The 19,779-nt window shown below is 47.6% G+C and overlaps 5 protein-coding genes across 5 annotated transcripts; 3 read left to right on the top strand and 2 right to left on the bottom strand.

The window, feature by feature from the left end:
* Positions 1–777: 777 nt before the first annotated feature.
* Positions 778–1,415, top strand: FOMMEDRAFT_28202 (uncharacterized protein; the record flags this gene model as incomplete). The annotated part of the gene is made up of 3 exons (XM_007266067.1): positions 778–1,029; positions 1,094–1,192; positions 1,269–1,415. The coding sequence occupies 3 exons, from the start codon at positions 778–780 to the stop codon at positions 1,413–1,415; spliced, it is 498 nt and encodes a 165-aa protein (XP_007266129.1).
* A 567-nt stretch (positions 1,416–1,982) lies between these two features.
* On the top strand, positions 1,983–4,588 carry FOMMEDRAFT_167694 (uncharacterized protein). Its single transcript, XM_007266066.1, has 2 exons — positions 1,983–2,484; positions 2,699–4,588. The coding sequence occupies exons 1-2, from the start codon at positions 2,123–2,125 to the stop codon at positions 4,218–4,220; spliced, it is 1,884 nt and encodes a 627-aa protein (XP_007266128.1). The 5' UTR covers positions 1,983–2,122; the 3' UTR covers positions 4,221–4,588.
* A 3,325-nt stretch (positions 4,589–7,913) lies between these two features.
* FOMMEDRAFT_155672 (uncharacterized protein) lies at positions 7,914–9,283 on the bottom strand (the record flags this gene model as incomplete). The annotated part of the gene is made up of 5 exons (XM_007266065.1): positions 7,914–8,507; positions 8,567–8,677; positions 8,738–8,833; positions 8,909–9,081; positions 9,139–9,283. 5 exons carry the CDS (start codon positions 9,281–9,283, stop codon positions 7,914–7,916), a joined length of 1,119 nt encoding a protein of 372 aa, XP_007266127.1.
* A 1,178-nt stretch (positions 9,284–10,461) lies between these two features.
* Positions 10,462–13,825, top strand: FOMMEDRAFT_155670 (uncharacterized protein; the record flags this gene model as incomplete). Its single annotated transcript, XM_007266064.1, has 3 exons — positions 10,462–10,622; positions 10,708–10,893; positions 13,597–13,825. The coding sequence occupies 3 exons, from the start codon at positions 10,462–10,464 to the stop codon at positions 13,823–13,825; spliced, it is 576 nt and encodes a 191-aa protein (XP_007266126.1).
* Positions 13,826–14,689: 864 nt separating this feature from the next.
* FOMMEDRAFT_19732 (uncharacterized protein) lies at positions 14,690–18,159 on the bottom strand. Its single transcript, XM_007266063.1, has 2 exons — positions 17,492–18,159; positions 14,690–17,426 (listed from the first exon to the last, which is right to left on the bottom strand). Exons 1-2 carry the CDS (start codon positions 18,103–18,105, stop codon positions 15,344–15,346), a joined length of 2,697 nt encoding a protein of 898 aa, XP_007266125.1. The 5' UTR covers positions 18,106–18,159; the 3' UTR covers positions 14,690–15,343.
* Between the last annotated feature and the right edge of the window lie 1,620 nt (positions 18,160–19,779).

Raw genomic sequence — 19,779 nt, 5'->3', positions numbered from 1 at the left:
TTTCCTACGTGTCTCCAGCACCTCGATAGCTATACTGAGATGCGCTGCGAAACCCTCTTGCAAGTTCAACTCCGGAAATATCGAAATTACAGGAATTTGAAATCCATATCTTACTGATGACAAGCCAACTGGATATCAAGAGGAACATTTCATCTTGCACTACCGGTGCTGCTCGAAGGCATATATGAATGGTGGGCACTGGTCGTCTGTCCTTCTAACCCACAGCAATTGATAGTTTACTATGCCTAGGAATTGCTTCCGCCTACTAACTGAAACTCTGTTTCAGTGAACACCACCACGGGAAGTCAACGAACACCGTAGAACTTTCCGAATCGAAAATCAGTTCCGTATGAGACAATCGTACGTGGGCCATTTCCTAGGCCTCTAGCTATGGAGACCTGTAACCGTAACAAAGATATTTATTCTGTTAATGTATTATTCCCACCCATGGATCGTATATGAATCAGCTTTGGCCATCAAATCACTGAATTTATCATTAACAACACGTTTTTGTGACTATTCATTGTGGCTCAGCTCAGTGGCCGGGCATACGTATGTTTGGTATGTGTGGCCTGTGGATATATATAAAGAGCCTCCGACCTGTGCTCTGGATGTCTTTACTCAAACCACGTTGATTAGCACTTATTCTGTTCTTCAGGTATGTTGTTGACCACACTTAATCACGAACAGCCTCATCAACTCTTTTAGAGTTCCCTTGATTATTATTCAGCAATAGCATCTCCATCGCCTTCCGCTTGATTTATCTCGAGATCAACAATGCCGACAACACCAAATAAGAATTCACTGTCGCGACGAGCCCTACGTGCTACCCTGCGTTCGAACTCGAGCTCTACCTCGTTAGCTTCTCAGTCGACTGATCTGACTAAGATGGTCTCTGCGGATTATTCTTCTGCGTCTAGCTCATCACAGTCACACTCAGGGTATAATACTACCACTGAGTCCGATAGTGACGGCCGGGAGGATGAGGGACCAGATGATCTGGACGAGGAATGGGACTTCCATCCGAAGGTTAGTGGCTTTCTGTCTAATCCGATGGTACTTTATCAACCTAAATATTGTTCTGTATGTGCAGGCTGGTGAATCAGTATGGGTTAAGATGACAGTGTCTGATCGAGAAGTCTGGTATCAAGGACAAGTGCGAGGCAAACCACGTCCTGGCACTGTACGAGGTGTATGTCCAAAGTCTCTTTACTTACGTATTTCAAATAAGCGCTAATCTAATCTGATTTCCGGTAATCCTCATCCAGGGCAGACAGGGCGATTTCTACTCTGTCCGATACGGAACCAAGACGAGTAAACTCGGTTATTTTGCGCCGCTGCTCGGAGATATCAAGCCAGACACCCGGCAGGTCCGGAGATTGCTTGAAGAAGAGGGCCGGGACGTTGAGTTATGAACATGAAAAGTTGAATGGATCTCTGGGCCATCCGCCTATGGAGACGATGCATGAAAATGATAACCACGGTGCAGAAGGAAGGATCGAATGTATGGCATGGACGTCAGGCACGCTGTGGGATGTGTCGACGTAATTACGGTCACACGTTCATACTGTGGTCGGTGGCTGACGGCTAGCATGTTTCTTTTTTCCCCTCACTTTTCGGTCGTCTATTCGTTGCATCAATTTTTTGTTTGAAAAGTGAACTGTAAATAAAATTTCAAATTATTCTTTTATCCCGCACTGCAGCCTCGGAGCCGAAACATTCGTCTTATTTCCACAGTCAACGTCGATGTCAATACATCACTCTCCGCACATTTACGCCTTGCTGAGCTCCGGTGGCGGAAGAGCAAAGTAACTTAACCGCCTTGTCCACCGCTCATAAAATGCGATTAAATTCTTAATGGAATGGACGAGAAACGATTGTAGCGGGTGATTACCGAAAGGAGCCGCTTCTAACGTCGAAAGCGGTCTGGTGATCATCTCCCCACTCCGCTTAACTGTATATATATGACCTCCCCCTTGATGCACGCCTGAGCTCACTTTTGCCGCCGCATTCTAGCTTTTTTCCTTTGCTTTTACTCGTAGCAAAACGTAGCGTATGCGTTTTTGGATCCATCTACGTATTACTGTGGCAACCGGGAGAAGAGCATCCAAACGATACGGTCATGTCATCGACCAGCTCAGTCAGTACCGGCTTGCGGAGCCCCGCAGCGTCGACTAGCTCAGACCTCATGTCGGAGGGCGATAACGACACTAGCGCCGTTGTCCACGGTGTACGATTCGACGAGCGATGCGTGCTCATTCCACAATTCAATGGCAAGTTTGGTCGTGCAAGGCAGCCTCCACGAATTGGCACGTTCGAGTTACCTATCCCTGTTGTCGGCCTACCCTGGAGATCGCCCAGCACACCTCCCAGACAGAAAGAGTTCGCTCCAATCCAAGATGTGAATGGAGTTGCTGCTACCGCCACTAGTCCGCCAAACACTCCAGAGGCCCAGCGCGTTGTACTTAAGGTCCCTTACCCCATGTAAGTACCGTATCCTATGCTAATTTTTTTCTTATTTTCGATCTTTGCGGGTTTCCTGCTACAAAGCTTGAACAATGTTAAGACTTTGTTCTCTATCAAACTCATCTCTTTCCTCGCTGGGCTCGGCATCGTCTCTTTGTTCTAATTATATGCTATTCTTTCATTAAGCATCTTACATAAGGAGCATATCTAACACTACCCTTGTTTGTTTCAGTTTCCGCCGAAAATCTCATTCAGCTCTGCAAGCAGCAGCTAGCTGTCCTCCATCCTGTCTTCGTCAGTCGCCTTCCTTCAACTCTCCGGCCGGACCATCTGCTGCAAGCCCAAATGGGACTTCTCCAGGACCTCGAGGTCTGAAAAAACGATCGAATTCACTCCCTCCGCTTCTTCCGGATCCGAAAGCCGAGACGATCCCTTTGCGACCTTGTTGTGAAAGATGCCTAGCAGCATGTGAGACGCACTGGAAGCCGAAAAAGATATTACCCACGCTAGAAGAATCTTCTCGTGAGCATACACCCTCGCAGAGTCGCGTTGACCTTAACGAACGCGGGGGCACCAACGACGATGATGACGAGAATTGGTGCTCCGGATTGCATTTTACGAAAGGTGCAATGCGACTTTGGAGGAGTGCATCCGCAGACGACACGGGTCAGCGTTCAAGACATTCGCAAGAGGGATCTGGTTTACTTGGTTCGTTGGTCCGAGTAGACGAAGTTGATCGGAAACGAGGGACGAGCCCGAGTCCATCACCTCGTAATTCTTTGCACGCGTCTGCGTCTGCGCCTGCGCCCGCAGGGTCATTTCCACTAAAACCTCACCCGCTCATGTTGAATGTACGTGACATCGAACGTGTCAAGGGAATTCCGTCACCGAGTAGAAGTCCGTCAGGGAGTGACGAACCCGATGAAGACCTTTTCCCTCTACCATCACCGAAACGGTCTCCAGGCGCGAGCCCTTCGGACAGTGCGACGTGTTTGCCTGTACAAGTCCCACCAACCGAACCGCGTCGTCTTGAGGCAGCGATCAGAGCAAAGATAGCAGAACGTGAAAGAAAGACGAAGTCCACATCTTCTCTTTCCCCTACTTCCCCCTTGTCACCATCTCCATTAGGTTCATCTGTGCCCTCGTCACCAATCCCGATTCCAGATGCGAAGAAGAACCGTGGTAAAAAGGGTGCGGTGAGCCATTTTCGGTCGAACCTAGATGAGATCGAGGCAGAGTACGACCCAACACTACCTGACCCGGACGCACTTCCTCCAACGTCGACTATTCTGCTTGACTCACCTCCTAGTTCTCCTCCACTTGGGCCATCCAACTCTAATCTCAACCGTGTCCCACGCTTCTCTGCTTCTCTCCCTTCGTTACAGCTACACAAGAAAGAGCAACAATCCCAATCCACGTCTCCTCACGCAAATTCGAAACAGAGCTCAATGTCTACCTCTTCCGATACCAATACAGCACATACATCTAGAACAACTTCTCCTCGAGGCCGAGGCTTGTCGAAATCAGAAAGCGAGACAGGGACCTCCATGTCAACGACAACGACACCAACCACACCACGCCTAAAAAATCGCCGTTCAAGCATCTCGAACATCATGCGCGCGAGCGTGAGTGTATTGAAGGGTATGAGTCTTACTGTGCAGGCGACGGATCAAACGTCGAAATCATCATCGCCTCCGCCACCTGTACCACCGCTTCCGCCGACGGCTCAGCTTTCGAGGGGACTGCTTGCTTGAGGATGTCGTGTCATGTGATAGAGCTGCTCTGCTGCTTCTAGATGGTTGGTCATACTGCTATATACCTTGTAAATCCTGTGAAAGGTTACAAACAACCATACCATCAATTTTCTAAATTCACTTTCGCTTCCTCACCTCTTTTACTTATTCCTTTATTCACCATTGTTGTCCTGTCCTCCGTGTCGTCCTCTTCTTGCCTTCAACTCTTCTATTACACGCCCAGCTTCGTTTCTATACTTATAATTTTCGAAACGACCTTGTACAATATCTTGTTCTTGTGCCTTTGGAGAGGTACTCCGGTACATGCAAACATACGTATATACATACATAATTGATAGTCATTATAAAACTTTCTCTTTCTTTTTCTCTTTCGTTTCCCCTCTCTCTACATTGTTGCCTTCTTTTTTCCCATAATTATTGCGTTGTATTTCATTACACCGGCTTTTCTTTGAGCTTTGTATTAGTACTTTATATTGTAATTGACATTTTCTTGTTTTGACATGGAATTTTCAATTTGCATTGGGGACCATTGTCAAGGAAGCAGGAGAATATAACGGAGTGCCGTCTATAATAAGGTAAAAGTATCATGCAAAGTGAATATAGGAGAGAATATCTTGTTGCATAGTATGGGAGTAAGGCCATGTCCAAATGCATCACACTCTATGCGCTACAACAATCCATTTTGGCTGGGATGTTGAGCTTTGGCCTACGCAAAAGTCCAAGCAATATAATACATATGCATCATGATGAGAAGTAATAAGATATTTCCCTCTGTATTGTTCGGTACAGCACTGCTTGACGCTGATAAAAGAATTAGGACAAAGGTGGATCTCCATTGCCGCCCCATGAACAAAGGGGGAAACATAGCAAATCACCGTTCATAAGTTGAAAGTATCATGCAAACCAAATACCACTCAACACACTACTATCTGACACTGATGAGGAGAGTGGCAGTGATTCTCTATTACAAAACACAATACTACGTTCCTTCTCGGCTTCTTCCTTCAAATGAACGATAAGCCAGCTTCCAATTATACAGGGTAACGTCGCGCCGTGAAGTATATTCCCTATAATCGTCAAAGGGAGGCGGAACGAGCTCGTTGATTCGACAAACATTGACAAGATATGTGTGCCGAAACAAGAGCATATCCTTTATTAATAATGCAATTAGGAAAGCTCTGTGGAGAGGAAGTGCTTGACCCGACGTACCACGCAGAAAAAATGACTTGATCTTGTAGAAGGACCTTCATGAGTGAGAACCCTCCTACAAGTCCTTTGCTCGCCTTTCGGAATTGAAAGGATTTGTAAAGAATATGCGAGACGAGGATGAGTTCGAACACGAACGGACCCAGGCTGATCGAAAGTTATAAATACATTAGCCAGGAAAGCCCATTACTGGTCGGTTGAAGAGAGCGACTGACCAGCGGAAACTTGCGAAAAGCGGTGATAAAGCAAGCTCAATTTCACAGAACGTAAGACTAGTATTCTTGACTGTGTTAATTAGCAGTTAATTACAGCGTATATGGCTTTTCACAGTGGACATCAGACGTACTAAAATGATGATTACAAAAGGGATAAACGAGAGCAGCCAGCGTGAAGACACCCTGAGCCGCAAATAGGAACTTTAGTAGTATCGTTACTCTGCTGTCTTTGATATGTTGAAGAAGTATTTTATATTTTAGTCCACAGTAGTCATGTGGCTTCAAATTCTGAAAACTTACTTTGAGAAAATACTGCTATGACACGGAGTAATAGAATATCTTCAAGGTAAGAACATCTCTGCAGTTAGTTGACGTCCTGCTAGAGCGAAGTAGTGAGTAACGAACAATCTATCTCGAAAAGCACAAGCCCTTCTGGATTGGCAAGGGATAATGTCAGCTCGTAAAGCCGACTAGCGAAAAATTACCCTACCAGAGAAGAAGGAGCTTATTATCGAGAACGAGCCTAGGTTTCGCAAGGGAATATTTAGAAACCATTTCTTTGGTATAGCGGAATGGATGGTATTCACATCTAAGACAAGTATAAGTGATTTCCGTCATAAATACGTAAGATAATTGTTGCCCTACATGCTTTCTTTGACGTTGAAAAAATAGTCTAGGATATATCTGCATCAGCGTGAACCGGAAGGTATTTTTGATGGACCTGACTCACGCCACAGGGATATGACCATTGAGAAAATACCGAGATATTGGTTCTGTGAACATATACGTTAGTAGGCTAATATTAGCAGTTCGCACAAGACTAGAAGTCGTTAGCGTACCGAAAGGTAGATTAAACTGATAAAGGCGCATGGTTTACTCTTCGGAGATGAATGAGGCTGGAGTTGCATTAATTTACTAGGGTGACATACCCAAAAGTATTTAACCTGAATAAATAGTGATTCATGAGTATGCAGAATGGAAAGAGAGACAAGTAAATTTCATGTAACTTGCCTCTTTGTCAAACCGTACGACTATAAATCATAAACGTAATCAGTCGTTTAGTCTGTCAGTAATTGAGAAATACTTGCGTACTAGCATTGTACACTATAAGAGTAGTAAGTGCAACTTGACAGTACATGTCGATTTTCTGTGACTGTACAATGACGGCGTCGTTAGCAGATTCCCACATTTGAGGTTCCATTGCGGATGTCGAATGAAGTCCACTACAGAGTCATTAAGAACTGAGATGATTGATAAAATGTTGCATTGCTCTGTTATGCCATCCGGTCGGCTTGAGTCAGATGGACACGCTTTCCACCGCTGTATCTTCATCATCTAGGGACATGCTGCTTCCCGTGATTGTCGGATCTGCATCCGCAATCAAGTAACGTACAAGATGCGAGTGAAACAGATTTGATACACAACGTTGTTCACGAAAACTTTCTTACTTACGAAGTTGCTTGTTCGTCTTCTAAATCGTGGTAACACCGCAATAGTCTTGAGGGTATTAATAATAATAAACAGCAATGTTCTTTACAAATATGCACCGCACTTACGACCAGATCATTCTGCGGCATTGCATATTGGTGCATAATACGATGAACCCACCTCCCCAAAGGTAAATAATCTGAAACGTATCACAACAATCTTCTGTATTGACTGGTTCCGCACTTTTAGGGTAGGCCAGTTGCGGCGTTGCACGTTGGTAGATAGAACGATATGTCCACCTCCCCAAGGCAAATAATCCGAAACTTATTACATCACCATTGACGGTGAAATCTAAGAGCGGAATTTGGTCGCAGATGGTAAGCCCCTGCGGCCACCTCTACCAGTTCTGCGGCTGGTGAGACAGGTATTATTTCGGCTTCCGAATCGGAGGAGTAATTAGGCGGCTGGACATACCCGCTGCGACCGTAAATACCAGATTTGACGGATGCGTTCGGTTCGGTACTCAGAAAGGTCTCGCCCACCGCAAGTTGCATTTGAAAGCGAGCCATAGATTTGCAAAACAGAAAAGGATCACTCCGTATGTGTAGTGAAAGATGATATACATTCTTTTCGGTGCAGATGCAATGTAGGCAATTAGGATGCAGTGTCCACGGAAGCAATAAAAGTAAAAGTAGTATGAATGAATGCACACAGATCAAGGACAGAATAGAAAGCAAAAGGAACGTCCAGAACTAAAAAAATCAATTAGATAGCTCCCATAACCGGAAACAGCGGATACCGATGCAGCGTCAAGACGGAAAGTCTCACTACCAAACAATGACGTTCAATAGCCCCTTCCGCCATATTGTCCGCCATTGCCCCGCGGCCCATAAAGCTGTTGCCCGCTTACTCCGCCGACAAGGCTTGCCGGGGTAGCTCCACCAGCTGGGTAATAGCTGCTACTCGCGTCCTCTTCCGAATAGTCCGTGCCGGGTGCAAGAAGCGGGTCCTTCACTTCCCAGACTGCCTGTTTGCTGCCGACAGAGAACTCGAGATCCTCCTTGGTAATACTGTCCCAATATTTATACACCATCATAACACTCAGGAGCATGCAGAGTGTGTAGAAAAAGAGGCCATCAATGTAATGGGAAACAGCGTCGCAAATCTGTACTGAGAAAGCGAAAAGTAAGACTTGGGCAATGACGAAAAATGCAGTGCCGAAGACAATGTCGCCAATTGGCCACCGATCCTCTAATGTGCGGAAGACGAGGATAAGCTGCGAAACGACGTAGATCGTGGTGCAAATTAGCGGCCAAAGGATGTAAATTATCCAGAGTCCAATCGGATTTGTGAATTTGAACCCTGCGAACTGTTTGAAAGTCGCAATAGCAACGAAGAAACCGATAGCGAGTAGGACGAGGCAGGATATACGCATAAGCTGGTACACAATAGTTTCAGTACAACGAATATTTGCCGGCCCAAGAAAAGGAGCCATACCCAAAGAGACAGAGGCGTTCCATCCTCTGCAAACTGGAAGCCAACGAATCCATTTATCAACAAGCAGCAATATGCTGCTGCCACTAGCCCGGTGTAAGCCGCTGCAAACCACTTAATGACATTAAGTGAGCATTCATTGATCAATTATAAGGAATTGCCTGGACCACATACTGGGTATACCGAACTCGATGTGGGTATAATGCCGGAATCGAGGAAGATTGCGAGAAGCTCGACGACAGCGTAGAGATAAAAGAACATGAGAATTTCCTTTCGACCTGAATGTCACAGATATGGTTAGTTAGAAGGAATTAGTGGCTTGAGATTGGTCCATGACTGCTGGACTTCCTGGCCGCTTGGACACCAAGCTCCATATAGTGCAGTACGCAATGTACGAGGACCTTCCGGCCTCGCATGTTTGACGAAAGACAACTCACCGACCGCCGTATATTTGCTCCGAATGTGTAAGATCATTATAATTGTCATAATGATCGCAACGATATGGATGAAGCATGTTGCTGAAAGAGGTAGGTTGGGAAAAAGACTCGCTAAAACAGAGAAAATAGACGACGTACAAGGCTGGAAGATGAGCGTTCCGCCGACGTCAACATTACGACTATAGCATGTCGGTACCACGCCCTGAGCAGTCTGGACGAGCGGGCAGATGACTAGCGGTGCTGCCTGGCATATACCGTTGAATGAACCGAACTGGATCGTCATGTCGAGAGTGTTGGTGCTGGCTTCTCAGCACGTCGTGAAGGAACGAGGACAGGTCCCGCAGTGACGACAATTGGTGGCCCCTTTACTTGAACCCGAAACGGCGAGCAATGCCAGCTGGACAAGATGGTATTTTCCAAGTAGTACAATTTGACGGAGAAACGAGAGTTATGGGAGGTGGCTGACGGCGGCGGCGGGGAACGAGAGACAACAGAGAGGAGGCGAGCAGAACGTGCGTGCGATGGCTGACACGCCAAATGAGGAAATGCTTACATACTCAATATTGCTAAGCACTAAGCAACAAGAAAAGTGAAGATATTTTTGCTATGTACATGCGTTCGTGAAAATATGCAGCATTGAGTAGAAGTACTTCACCAATATGACATTGATAGGAAGGCCTCTGTTCGACGTGAAGATTTTTTTTTCACTAATGTACTCGTGCATATGGATCCGAGGCTAGGTAACGCTGTATCCGTCCCTGAACATTTTTAATACTCCACACACAGGTACGAATACACACTACACGCAAAGCTTATCGTTATCCCGGGTAGAAGAACTTCCTAGTAGTATTCATCGGCACCACCAGAACTTCTCGCTGGGGACGTGTGGCCATGCTGCGATGCTCCAGAAGACTCTCGGAGCGATGCAGACCCATTCAATGGAGAAGGATGTCCAGTTGTTACACCAGAGCCCCCCGAAGAATTTAGGTGATCAGATGCACTGCCTGAATTGCCTGTTCGCGAATCCCGGTGAGAGGGGAACGGACTTTATTACTGCGCGAAAGGATATGCGGGTGGCACTCCGGAACCTGTAGCCTCGAAGTATCAGCTTACAGAGGAAGCCGCTCCAGCACGTAAGCATTGGTTTGATCCAAATACCGGACCTCCTTCAGTTGGCGGGAAGACCGCGGCTATAACAAATTATTGAATGTATTCCAGGGGGAAAGCAGTGACGTCGTCACAAAAGCCAAGAAATAGCTCCGCATCTTGATTCATCGAACTGGACACACAAAAAGATTAGCGTCCCAGAAACGGGCACATAGGAGGAAGCAGCGCCTTTAAATATACATCACTGATACAATCCGCCGAGATGTGTAGTAAAAGATATGCTGGCAGGGTATCCCAGTATAGAGGATCTCGAGTTTCGGCGCCAGGGAACGTCGTGATTGTTTGAAAGGAAAGATGATCCAACCTGGGACTAATTCCCCTTTGTTGTGTCTCCCGCATTACCCCCTGATTGATGAGCCGTCAAAGTTCATAAGCGCTAACTTCAAGCACCTTCCTAGACTACATTTCAAATATAGCGACTGCATTGCGAAGCAAATATCACTAACGGAAGGCCGGTGCGTCCTAGGTGAAGCAGACTTGAATGAATGAGCGCACGCTAGCCGTGAATATCCCCTCTGAGAACGTTCCTTTTATCATTAGGCCGATCCTCGGCGAGTGGTTGAACAATGACTGTCCGGAAGCTGCTGTTGCTTCGCTGACTAGAGGCTCATTACGCCAGACGCGTTCTTTAGTAGACCGCAGTGCCATGTATGGTGGAGTCAAACGTGGAACATTGCGGTCATACGTGCCGACTATTGTAGAATCCGAAGCAACATTAAAAACAGCGTGCGGAATGGGGTAAAGCAGGTATGTGCATAACTGGCTTTCCTTGACATCAGCATATTACATGGCACAGGGTCGAGAACGAAGTATTGCAAGTCATTCGAGAGGTTTATACTGTGCATTGCATGAAATTACTGGCTAAACTGGTCTCCGTAACAGCACATGATGGATGCCCCATTGTCGGATAGATAAAAGTGGTAACGCCCCTAGGTCGATTGCATGTATTCTTCCCAGATGTTGCTTGTATTGATGACTATAGTAAAACCCCAAGGTTTCTGATTGTTTCTGTGTATCAGCGTATGGGCGAGCTACTGCACAATAGTCGGTGAGGTCTCTTTCAAGAACCATCAAGATATCGCCGAGGAATAGAGAGGCACCTCTTGTAATTCAGAATCCATCATCATCGGATTTAAATTCAGTAGAACTATTAAGTGGGAAGTTCGGCTTAGGAGATTCGCCGGACAGCAACAGTAACATGAACAAGCAAAAAATTGAAAAGTTGACAAGGTTTGATCCATTGTGTACTTGTTTCATTGCGTCGCCGAGTTTTTTGCACTGGAATTGAGATGTGAGTGATGGTCACAAGATGAGAGAGTGTGTTATCGAGGGAAATTGTTCAACCCAAAACTATTCTCACGCCTTTTCAAGTTTTATTTTTATTTTTCCCATGAGGCCCTTTCCGACACACTGTCCACATCTGGACTTCTAAACAGCCCTGCTCAAGCGCCCGCGGTTGCTCCAAGGAAGATACGCTTTAGGTGATGCCATGCCGCTCGGCGACTCTGGTGAATACTTTGCTTGATACGAAAATGCTGCGCAATATCTCAGGCAGTGCCACGTTCTATACCCAATCGATGGCTTGCGTACCACGATACCAGAGACCTGTTCTAACTTCTCGGCACTACTAGCTCTCGGATATTTCGTCTCGCGGAATTTGCACGGGCATACATGTCCGTTCACAGTTTGTGTATTCTCCGTAACGATACTCCGGGAACCTGGCTAGATGGTTGTATCCCTTCGGGACTTTAATCCTGAGTGTTCTATACTCGAACCTGCTAAGGAATGGATGTTCTGCGGCTCTTTACTTCGTAGAAGTCAAAACTCGGCTCGGAATCACTTCAGTTTGACAGAGTCGGGAATGACAAGGGAGTGAATGCGTAGGTATTCTTGATTCTGATGAGAGATTATATTCTCCATGCGAGACACATGGGTCGCAACTCTGCTGGCAAGACTACTATTGGTCTCTTGCAATTCATCTGTGTCGTTCGTGGGGCTTGGGAACAGCGTTTCCGCGATCAGCAATTACGCTGTCGGACTGAAAAGGCTGTTTAATAATCCTGCATGGAAACTTTGTTACATACATGTGTTATAGCAACGACAAATCGGCCATACAAGGCACTGAGTAAATGCGCGTCCGCTATTTCGGCGGCCATATTGGAATGAGAACTGGTTTGTACTTGCTTTGGGGTAGACTTCCTTAGGTTTGATACAGCGCTTTCGCATTTCTTGCTATCACATGGCGCTGGATTCGAAAGTACGCGCCAGCTGTTCAGGCTTCCGAACTCCATTCAGTCTTTATCGCGGTCTTTTGCACGCGGGGCAGTGCGTTCATTTTCCGAGCGACACGCACTTGCCGGTAAGCTCCGCTTTGTTCAGTTGACATACTAACGCAGTATCTTTCTCCCTGAGCAAGTACCACCATCAAGGTGGACAAACTCAGGGACTCATTTAGTAGTTTCTCTGTCGATCGTGGTCAACGAAACGCGTCATAATACAAGACTAATGAATATCTTTGTGAAGGCGGAACAAGCGGTAAGCCCGAGGTCGCCTTGCGCCCGCCTGCATTCCTAAATTATCTTGTGTAATGCTGTTGTGACTAAAGTATTTCTTCTTTGGGATGACTCTAGCATTATGCGGTTCTTCTTGTTCAACGATCTATGCAGAAATGGTACAGGATCTATTACATAACGAACCGCTATTACCCTCACTCGGAGTTACTTTTTGTTAATTTATCCAACACGGGGTGTCAGTTTTAGAACGGAGTTCTCCGAGCAAAACGCGTGTGTGTCGTTCTTGGACTTCCGAATTCCTTTTCGCGATATCCTGATAACCTCGCCTCGTCTAGATGGCGTACAGACTTACTCCCAGGCAGCTGTATCAAACTGGGGTCATTAGAGGCTTTTTTCGGAATGCTCCAGACACCCCTAGGCTAAGGAACTGGGGTAGAAAGCATGGAAGGCTGCGCCGCTAGCACTGCGGTAGCTGTGCTTTTCAGTTATGGCACATTGCCTGGGGGGGTTGTATGACTCTTTGTGGGTTCTTCACATGTTGCTTTTATGAGAAAGAGCGTGTAACACCCCCGTTCCGCGAAAAATGCTTGGAACTTTGTCCGAACAGAGTTATTCATGGACATTCTATCTCGACCACTGTCGTAACGACGCTTCGCTGTCTCTGACTCGTGTACCCAACCATAGCGCTGGAACAAACTGCTTGAAACGTAACTTGTCTCTTCTGGTCATGGCGATATCGTATTATCGATAGATAGGAAGCAAGCAAAAGGGGCTCGAAGTCATTACCAATATGAACATCCTATGCTCTCGCACGACCTCATTCACTTACATCAAACACATCGGGCCTAGTTTCTTCGCTTGGACATGTATTTCGTCTCTGGGCTTGCTGCGTTCCATTACTCTCGGTTCGTTACAGCTCTAGTACTCCGGAAATATGCGTGACGTACGGAGATGAACGTGGACTCATTCGCCACTTGAGTACCCGCCCCTCACGCCCCCGCGACATCGCATTCTGTACACATACGAATATCTCGTTCAAGAGGCGGAGATCTTACAATTTCGAAGAGACTGTGCATCCCACCTTCCGCTTTGTCGTAGTTGATCCGAATGAAGCGATTCGGTCTCGCATGGATTCTCCTTTATAATATCTCGGTCGGAAATCCCCTTCTGTCTAAGGCAGTTTAAGGACTCTCGAGAGTGTGAAGCGCATCACTATCTTAAGGTACGCAGATTCGCAACGTGTACATTCTCAGCCCATTCCTTATTTACCGTAATTTCATTGCTGAGCACTTCTCCTTTGAAAAGATGGATTTACGATATACATATGACTCCATAGTGGTCGCGCGATGCGTTCTAATCGCGGTAGATATGATATCGGCGGAGATGGTGGTGAGCCCAGAAGTATTCAATGTCCTCAAGTAATCTACATACATGACAAAGAGTGTCATGAGCGCTGTTCACAACACTTTTCCTCATTGCTACTGCAGCGAGGGAATGGCTAAGTCGCTAAACTGACTTGGGACGCGTTTCAGCTGCCAGCCTCACCCACGACTTCCACGACACTCAGCGCAGGCTATTGCCACTTCCCAACAATCACTCTCGCAACGTTTCTCACGTCAGCCTCTGTCCCAGACGAATGATCAATGAAACCCAATGTGCGACATCTACTCTCCACCGCATTGTATGCGCACCATTTCATATTCTCCGAGCCGTCCTCCGGACTTGCTTTAACATTTAACCACAGAGTGCTAGAGCCGGATCTTCGACACGACGCGGAGGGAGTGAATTATGTTATCCATACTTCCGAACGTTCTGTGAAGTGATGATACTCATTTAGTCGCTCTGTGACTATTCCAATTGAGTCTGTCCATTCACATATTTCAAACAGGGAAACATGCTTTACTTTATTCATACTGCCTACTATTGGGACCATCTTCTGCATGATAAAAGGGGAAGAAATATATGCTACTATTTAGAATATTTTAGTGATGAAATAAGGTGGGATTGAGGGGACATTGCGCTTTCGTCGAATTGATAATGAATTGATAATGGTGATTAAGCGTCGAAAAAATGTGGAATGCATTGACCTGGAAATGAGACAAAAAAATTGCTAATTGACCAATTGATGGATACGTTACGAAATGCAATGCGGAGAGGTTAAGGAAAGGGGCAAAAGAGAAATTGAAATTCGGGAAAAAGGGAAGTTTATGTACGCGTCGAAAGGAAGCATACCAAATGCATGCATGACTGAGTCAACTTGACAGGAAAAAGCAGTACGAAGGCTAGACCATGGGAAGGAGGAAGAAAAGAAACGTAAGTACAAACGATGAAGTAAGCGACTCGGCTCAGGCAAGGAAATGGGACAATGGAGCCGTGCGGATCGTAAGCGGTACATATGCATCACCACTCAAACAATTCGAGAGTGCATGATGAAAGAATGTATATATGTAATCTTGAATGGGAAGTAAGGTAGAATTCGTTGCCAAAAACCGCGAGAGGGCGGAGCCAAAGCTGTACACGCATTAGGCATTAATAAGGAGCAGTGAGGAATGAATATGCTCATTTAATTGAGCGTCGTATACTGAAAGATGGCGAAGGTGTCTCATGTATAGAGGGTCCAATAATGTAACGCAGAAACAAAAACAAAGAACAAAAGGTGAGCATCATAGTCGTCGTCCACGTGTTGCGTAGCCATACCCGTACAGAGCATCTGGGCTTGCAGTTACACTCTGAGACTGCTGTACAACTCTAGGAATAACAGAGTCATTTATTGCAGAGCTTGTGTCGTGAGCACTTCTAGTTGCATCAGAATGCGCGTACGCGTAAAAGTGCATAACTCCCGGAGGGCCCGCGTTCGCAAAAGCTGCACGCTCTGGCAGTGTCTGTGAGTGAGAGGAGTATGCAGGAACTGCAATGTGACTTGACGAAGCAGGTTCGCGCTGATCAGATTGGGCCGCATACACGTACGGAGATAGCATTTGAGCCCGGTGTATCGCAGAAGCAACGGGCCGACTTTGCTCGGGATGCTGGTAATGGAATGTCTGGGAATTAATCGGTGGTATAGAGCGTGGATGAAGGTGCACGTGACGTTGGGAAGGAGCATATACGCCATCAATCATTTCGCTGGCCGGTGCGCTCCATGAACTCTGGGCAACTGGCGCAGGGGTCAGGGTAGAAGGAGGTGTGCATATCAACGCTGGACCAAGATTGGCAGCCGCATTGCTATCCTGTGGTACAGTAACAGGATGAAGCGCCGTCAAGTGTTGTTGACCATGCTTAGCATCTTCCCAAGGTTGCGAATGAACGTGCGTGTACTCTTGCACTGGTGCTGGTGAAGGTGCATATGCATCTAATGAAGCAAAGCTTGGCAACGGACTTGCACATGCACTCTGCGTCTGTGATATCAGAGGCCGTGGCGCAGGAGGCATTGAAAGGGCGAGTGCAAGTGGCGGAAGATGTTGCAAATGTTGACCTTGTTGGTGCCTTTGCATCGGTTCGAGCTGTGGATGGGGCGAATGGGCGACGGCGGTAGATTGATGAGTAGAGAGTTGAGGCTGACTGTATTCGTTTGACGAGGATGTTGTAGGAGGAACTACGACTTGAGGAATAGTAAATGCGCCATGTTGTGGATACGCAGTGTACGAAGGTTGCGCCTGGCTCTGACCCTGGGCCACGGTATGATGATACCTTGAAGTGTCGCTCTGATATCCATACCAGTCATTCGCCCGACTGTCGACATATCGGAGGCGTGCCTTACGCTCCGCGCCGGGTGGGAGATATGACGACTCCCCAGCTGCAGACTGTTCTTCAACCAAGGAGTTCCCGTCAGCGGTTGCATTATTAGAGCCTGCAACTTGCGACGTAGTGTAAGCAGCGTAAGGTGACCGTAAAGGGGAACTCGCAAGCGCGTAGAAGTACAAATGCGGTGGAAGAGCGCGGCGAGCGGCATCTGAGACGCGGTACGGAGCTGCTAAGGTCTGCTCTGCCCTCTCGCGAATTCCTTCCTCGGCTATTACCTGATCGGTCGATTCGTTTCTCGCACGTTGTTCGACAGGCGTCGCAAGGCTCATATTCTCCAATCTACGCAAACTATCTGCGTACGTGTATGATGGTTGAGCACTCACGCTCCCTGCCCTCTCCCAAACCTTCTGTGTTGCATTAGAGGACGAAGCGGATGCAAGCGCTGCAGGGATATCGAGTGCTAGGCCAGTAGAACGCTTCCCTCCACGTGATGCACCCGCGAAAGTTGCACTGATAGGTGAAAAGGCGTCTGCAGCAGTACGCTTGGAGGAGACTGGTCGATTCGGCGACGTGCTTGATGAGTGCGTTTGAGAATCTGACTGGGGTACAGTCTGGAGATACGCAGTCGATGACGAAGGAACTGTAAACGTGAAGGGATATGCGGGCGCGTAAGCATAGCCTCTCAACTGACGCGGGCTAGTACTTCGTGCCCTTTGCTGTGGAGGCTGTTGATGCTGTTGTACTTCAATCCGTATAGGTTCCTTCGCGTTAGAAATTCCAGCACAAGGTGCGATTGGGCGTGCTCGCCGCCCTTCACGCCACCTATTATATTCTCGTTCCTTTGCAAGGACGAGACCCCGAAGTAGGTTGAGCCACGAGCCGTATGTTGCTTCGTCCACAAAAAGGCAGAAACCAACACCAAGCAGAAACTCACGCTCCATCTTGTTAAGTTCATCAAGCGGGATAGCAGATACATCCGACCATGTCTTGTTCGTATACGTGTTACTGAATAGCGCGGGTTAGTCACATGCAAGACTACTAAATAAAAATAATTCAAATAAAATACTCACTCATCCACAAACTTATTTGCCAACATCAAGGCACATACCGCGACGCGGAATTCACTGCCCGGCTTCCCCAATGTGAAGTCATTTCTCTCCTTCAATCTATAGATATAGTGCAGCGAAAGCACTATCACGCTCTGGCTCACTTGAGTTGTTGCAAGCAGCTTCGCCATGAATTGCACGAACTCGGGACTTGCGCAAAACTGCAGCGCGGCGGTTGACGCGTTACTTAGCGGTCGCGACGCGAAAGGAGGCGAATGGGCAGACCCTCCATCCCTACGCCGTCGCTGAGAAAGTTCACGTTCTCGTCGAGAATGAGAGGCGGCCGCACCTCGTGGACCAAGCGAAGAAGAGAACCACAAATAACAGACCATCTCGCAGGCCTTCTCTGCAATGGAGTGAGCAGAACGATGCGAGGCATCGGTTACCCAGTCGGCTGCGGAAGTATTTTGTGCATATGCACCATCCGCATCCAGCGTCGGAGAGCTTGTGTGTTGCGGACTATATCGGTCGTTGACGTCGGCTCGCCTTTCCAATCCCTCCCGATGTTGCTGCCGCTGCCAGTCCCATTCCCAATCCTGGTGTACCTGCTCGGCGTCTTCGTCAGCCTGATCATCCATAGTATCGTACTGATCATCATATTGCTCGTCTTCGTCAACCGGAGACGGAGAAAGAGAAGTAGGTGGAGACGGATTCACAGTCATTGGAGAATGAATACGCGAAGGACCTGGCTTTGAATCGCGCCAGATTGAAGGTGGGGAAGCGTGCATTTCATCGTCTGGAGGAGTCACTAGCGATTTTATCAAAAGAATTAGCAAATGACCACAAAAGTAGGACAATGCAAGACACACAGGGCGAGGAACTAGGCCAGTGGCGATCGAGGTGCGCAATAGGTGGGAGAGTCAAATGTTGCAGGTGGCCCGCTTCAACTCCGGTGGTAATTGGTGCTGCACGCTGCTCGCGATCGGGATCCACAGCATAATATGGCCTGCTAGCTGCTGCAAGCCGGCGCGGCGGGACGGATGAAGGCGGGGTCGGGAGGTTTGTCTGTGCACGCCACGCGTTCCACGCCGAGTGCGCATCGTCATGCAGGGGGTCGTTGGACATGGCGAGCTGCAATGGGCTCTGCACAGAGAGCATCGCCAGGGGAAGAGGGAAAGTCGGAGAAAAGGAAAGAAAATACGTTATAATATTGGAAGGACCATTCGAGCTTTGAGACAAGGAGAGTTATGAACACATTCAAGAATTCATTCTCGGATTATGTCAGGACGCGCAGAAATAATATCCGGGAAATGTAGAAACTATTTGTCGGCGAAAATAGCCCTAGGGTTTGGCACGTCCGGCCTGTCACGCTCTCCCACGCTGTTGTATCATTCAGTCCCTGGGCCATTGCCTTTCCGTTGCCTTTCCCTAGGTTTACGCTCGAACGGGAAGGCGCAGAGATGCACGCGTAAGCACACCCGCCCATATCGAGCTGACCACGATCGTCGCCTGCCCGTTCCTGGGCCCTGTCTAACCTGACGCCTGCCGCATTCGGGCTGCAACCCTTGTTCAAATGTGGTCAACAAGGGTCGGCCGTGTGTAAGGTTCGGATGCTTGTCATCCAGGCTCTCTCTTTTATTTTTTTCTGCAATCTGTGCTGCATCTGCCAAATGCATCTCCTGCCTTCCGTCTTCCGTCTGTGTCCTTTCGCCTCTTCTCGGCCACTCGGACGTGTTCCGCGCCCATGTGAAGGCGGCTAAAAAAGCAAATGCATCTGTGAAGCGATGAAAAGAATACATGCGAAGGAAACAACATCGTCGTCTCCCGTCACCGCGCCTCCTGCCCCGCTTCTGAGTCCTCTTTAGCCCTTCCCCCCTTTTTCGCGCACATCTCCATCTAAAATCTGTGTTCTGCCATTTGATTCATCTCTCTGACTCTGTCGTAGCTGACGCCGCGCTATCTCACCTCTGCCCTTCCCTCTTTCGGATATGCTCAAAAAAACTTTACCCTACCTGTGATCATCTCTCGCCTTCGCCTTCGCGTCATATGCGTGTCTCGATTCATCCTATCCCCATCCCTTCCCCTCAATCAGCATCACGATGTGTCGTGCCCTACCTTCCTTGGCTTTCTCTTCGCCACTTCCACCGAGTCTCAATTTCCCGCACCCCCGGTCTCTGTACATATCAAAAAGGAGTAGACTCCAAATCAAAGAGTTTAGATCCCTGTTCGGCGTGTGTGCATGTGTGCTATCCCCATCTATCTTCATTCCCTCAGAATTCATTCTCCATCTCTGTCATCGTGCATAACGCAAG

This window comes from Fomitiporia mediterranea (genome assembly GCF_000271605.1).
Source record: "Fomitiporia mediterranea MF3/22 unplaced genomic scaffold FOMMEscaffold_5, whole genome shotgun sequence".
In the NCBI taxonomy this organism is placed as follows: Eukaryota; Fungi; Basidiomycota; class Agaricomycetes; order Hymenochaetales; family Hymenochaetaceae; genus Fomitiporia; species Fomitiporia mediterranea.
Note: the sequence above shows the minus strand (reverse complement) of the source record. Positions and strands in the feature narration are given on the sequence as shown.